The 4,009-nt window shown below is 67.1% G+C and overlaps 3 protein-coding genes across 3 annotated transcripts in view; 1 reads left to right on the top strand and 2 right to left on the bottom strand.

Moving 5' to 3' along the window:
* EMIHUDRAFT_115205 (hypothetical protein) overlaps positions 1-114 on the bottom strand; it is a gene marked incomplete at both ends in the record, with an annotated part of 2,920 nt that extends 2,806 nt beyond the window's left edge. The window contains one exon of the mRNA XM_005778518.1: positions 60-114. Within this exon, the coding sequence (XP_005778575.1) occupies positions 60-114 (55 nt within the window). The remainder of the gene's footprint in view (positions 1-59) is intronic.
* A 1,423-nt stretch (positions 115-1,537) lies between these two features.
* On the top strand, positions 1,538-3,730 carry EMIHUDRAFT_443476 (hypothetical protein). Its single transcript, XM_005778519.1, has one exon. The coding sequence runs from the start codon at positions 2,083-2,085 to the stop codon at positions 3,022-3,024; it is 942 nt and encodes a 313-aa protein (XP_005778576.1). The 5' UTR covers positions 1,538-2,082; the 3' UTR covers positions 3,025-3,730.
* Positions 3,693-4,009, bottom strand: part of EMIHUDRAFT_237066 (hypothetical protein) — a gene marked incomplete at both ends in the record, with an annotated part of 2,772 nt that continues 2,455 nt past the window's right edge. The window contains one exon of the mRNA XM_005778520.1: positions 3,693-3,740. Within this exon, the coding sequence (XP_005778577.1) occupies positions 3,693-3,740 (48 nt within the window). The remainder of the gene's footprint in view (positions 3,741-4,009) is intronic.

The raw sequence follows: 4,009 nt of genomic DNA on the forward strand, positions 1-4,009 counted from the left end.
AATCTAACCCTAGACTGGCAAGGGCAACGGAAAACATCGGCGCCTACAGTCGAAGTGACAACTGGGCGGCTGGACGGCCGCCAGGAGGGAGGGAGGGAGGTGGGAGGCAGGCATAATCGGCAACGCGGCGGCAGTGCCAGTGGTCAGCACAGGCGCGAGCTTGCGCGTCGCCGTCCCCCTCCGCCTCGCTGTAGAGGAAAGTTAGGATGCCCTTCAGCAGGCGGCAGAGGGCGGAGTGCGTGGGCTCTCCCGCCGCATTGGAGAAGAGCGCGCGCGTCAAGCGCGCGGGCCCTGAGCGAGCTGCAGCAGCGGGGCGCAAGCGCCTCACAAGTCACGTCTCGGCAGAGCATAAGCCCTTGGCGTGTGACGAGACGAGTTCTTCGCCCTCGCAGCGAGCAGCAAGCCCATCAAAAAAGAAATCCAACTCTGTGGACTGAGCGGCGCCCGGCTCTTCCCCGACTCTCAGCTTATCCCCCCGACCCTTCCTGATTTGAACCGGGATAGGGAAGTTAAGGCAAGGTAGTAGCGGGTGGTCGACTTGCTAATTCGGCACGGCGCGGAGCTCAACTTGAAGAACAGCAACGGCAGCACCGCGCTGATGATCGCCGCCCAGGAGGGCCACGAGCGGGTGGTCGAGCTGCTGCTGCGGCGCGGCGCGGAGATCAACTTGCTGATGAGCCTCGGCTTCACCGCGCTGATGCTCGCCGCCAGGAAAGGCCACCCCACCGTCGTGCTCTGCCTGCTGCGGGCTGGCGCGGATGCAAAGCTGCGCTCTGAGGGCGGCCTGTCGGCGCTGCAGTGGGGGCTAACCTCGGAATGTGACACCAGAATGGCTGTGCTGGCTCCTTCACAGCCATCTTACCTAAGGATGGCTGAGCTAGCTGCAGTGCAGCCACATCCTCCAGCCCGATGGCTGCAACACACACACGGCAGCCATGATCCTTAGTAGACATGGCTGGAGACGCACTACCGCAGCCACACCGCCCGCCTCGAGGTGAGCCCTCTTGGCTGAGCTGGCTACATCGTAGCCATCTTGGGAAAGATGGCTGGGGGACAGCCATTTCAGCCATCTACTATGGCTGGGGCACAGTCAGTGCAGCCATCCTCCGGAGCATGGCTGGTGATAATTCGATGGCAGCCGTCCGCCGCCCCCGCCACACGCACAAATGGCTGCGCGCTTGTCGCCCCCGGCCTCGCGGGACGGCTGCCATCGGCTGCCATCGAATTACCACCAGCCATGGCTCTGGAGGATGGCTGCAATCTCTATGACGCAGCCATAGTAGATGGCTGAAATGGCTGAAATGGCTGTCCCCCAGCCATCTTTCCCAAGATGGCTACGATGTAGCCAGCTCAGCCAAGAGGGCCCACCTCGAGGCGGGCGGTGTGGCTGCGGTAGTGCGTCTCCAGCCATGTCTACTAAGGATGGCTGCCGTGTGTGTGTTGCAGCCATCGGGCTGAAGGATGTGGCTGCACTGTAGCTAGCTCAGCCATCCTTAGGTAAGATGGCTGTGAAGGAGCCAGCACAGCCATTCTGGTGTCACATTCCGAGGTTAGCCTGCAGTGGGCCAAGGAGAAGGGCAACGCCGAGTGCGTGCGCGCCTTCGAGGAGCATGCGGCGGCGGCTGAGGCGGAGGCGGAGGCGGCGAGGAAGGCGGAGAGGGCGGCGGCGGAGGCGGAGGCGGCGCGGCATGCCGAGGCGCTGCTGGCGGAGGAGGAGGCGGAGAAGGAGGCGGAGGAGCGCAAGGAGAGCAAGAAGGGCAAGAAGAAGAAGAAGAGGAGGAGCGGCGCGGCGAGGCCGTCGTCTCGGCTCCGGGCCCCGGCGCCATCGCCGCCTCGCCGCCGCCAGCCCCGCCGCCAGCCTCGCCGCCCCCACCCGCCGACGCAGCCGCCATCGCCGCGGCGGACGAGGCGCTGCAGCAGGCAGTGGCCGCTGGCTCGTACGAGGGACTAGCGAGCGCGCTGGAGGCGTACAGCAGCCTCGCGAGCCCGGCCGTGCTGGCGGCGGCGAGGCGCGCGCGCGACAAGCTCAAGGAGGCGCGGAAGCGTGAGAGCCAGCGGCTGCGCAAGGCGCATGGCGCGGCGATGGGCGCGCTCAAGTCGCTCGACACAGCGGACAGCCCCTCCGCGCTCCGAGCGGGCATTGCCGCCGCCAGGCCGCACGTGGGAGTGCTGCCTGCCTTGGACGGGGAGATGAGCGCGGCAGAGTCGCGGCTGGCAGAGCTGTCTGTCGGCTCCAAGCCGTCCACAGCGGAAGAGGCGGTTGCTCGGCCCGTCGAGATAGCCTTGTCGGACCTCACCGCGGCGACCGATGGGTTCGCCGACAGGAAGCTGATTGGCAGCGGCGGATTTAGCCGCGTCTACGAGGCGTCGGCCGACCTCCACCTCTCCCTCTCCGCGCCACCACAGCTGCGCCACTTGCCGCTCGTCGTCAAGCGGGCAAAGTCGGACCAGTCGGGAGGGCTGTTGCGGGCGGAGCTCGAGGTGAAGATGCTCAAGGCGGTGAGCCACCCGCACCTGCTGCCGCTTCTCGGCTACTGCCTCTCGCCCGACGGCATCTGCCTCCTCTCGCCGCTGATGCGTGGAGGCTCGCTCGAGGCGCGGTTGCGTATTTCGGATCCCGACCGCGCGGCGCTCCGGCGGCTGGGCATGGCGGAGCCGCCGAGGCCGCTGACGTGGCGGCAGCGGGTGCGTATCGCGTGTGAGGCGACCGAGGCGCTCGTCTACCTCCACTCGAAGGGCATCGTGCACCGCGACGTCAAGCCAGAACAACATCCTGCTCGACGAGAAGCTGGCCGCCGTGCTCGCCGACACGGGCTTCGCCAAGGACCAGCGGCCGGACGCTTCTGTTCGCTGCCGCTCGACCGCCGCCCTCTACATGACCACGGGCTACCTCTGCCCCTCCATCACCAAGGGAGGCGAGTACTCGAGCAAGACAGACGGGTACGCGGTCGGTGTCACCCTCCTCGTCTGCCTCACCAACCGCTCGGAGGTGCAACTGACCGACCGGTGCGAGGACGAGTTTGAGGAGGACTGGACCGACATCGACGCGGCAACGATCGCGGACGCGGCGGCGGGGTGGCCAGCCGACGCGGCGCGCACTGTCAAGGACCTCGCCAAGGCGGACGGGAAGAGCCTCTGCCACGACAGCCTGCGCAAGAGGCCGACGCTGCCCGAGGCAATCACGACTCTGCGGGCGCTGCTGTCTGCGGGCAGGGCGGGGATGGAGGAGGCTGCGCCGGCGCCTGCAGGTGAGGCCCACACCACCGGCTACGAGCCTTCGCCGCTCTCGGTGCAGGTGCGCGGCATGCGCACGGGCGGCGACGCGCAGGCGCGCATCCAGGACAACATGCTGCTCGCCTTCAAAACGCTGATGCCGCGTCTCGATTCCGTTTACGCCTCGCGCTCCGCGGCGGCGCCCGACGGCTTCGAGGAGCGCATCAACTTTTGGCACCGCGAGTGCGGCCTGCCGACCGAGCTGCGGAGCCAGCTGCACTCGCTGCGCATCTGGGCGAACGCGGCGCGGCACCACGACGCGGCGAGGTGGCGGAGGGACGGGCCGCGCAGCGAGGGGGAGGCGTCGCGGCTCGTGGCCGCGGTGAGGGAGGCGATCGGGGCTCTCCAGGCGGGATGATTGTTATATGCCGGGACGACGGCCAGCGCGACGACGGTCCACGCCGGCGAAGTTTTTTCTTTTACCTAATGGCGGCTGCCAAGAGTTTTCGTTGAGAAACGGAGAAGATCTATCGAAGCCGGCGAGTTCGGACCGCAGGTGGACGCGACAGACGCCACAGCGAGAGAGTCCACTCCACAGAGCACGACAGTACACAGTGCTCTGCGCGGCGGGGTCCCAGAGTGCAGAGAGAAAGCAGCATAGTTCCCAGAGAGAGACGAGAGAGCAGCGAGGCACACAGCGCCTCGCGCAGTCCTCAGACGTCAGACGAGACAAGCAGACACCGGAGGCGCGACGGTACATCAAGCGCCCAGAGGGCGCGACAGAAGAGATGCGCAG

Source organism: Emiliania huxleyi (assembly GCF_000372725.1).
Source record: "Emiliania huxleyi CCMP1516 unplaced genomic scaffold EMIHUscaffold_244, whole genome shotgun sequence".
NCBI lineage: Eukaryota > Haptophyta > Isochrysidales > Noelaerhabdaceae > Emiliania > Emiliania huxleyi.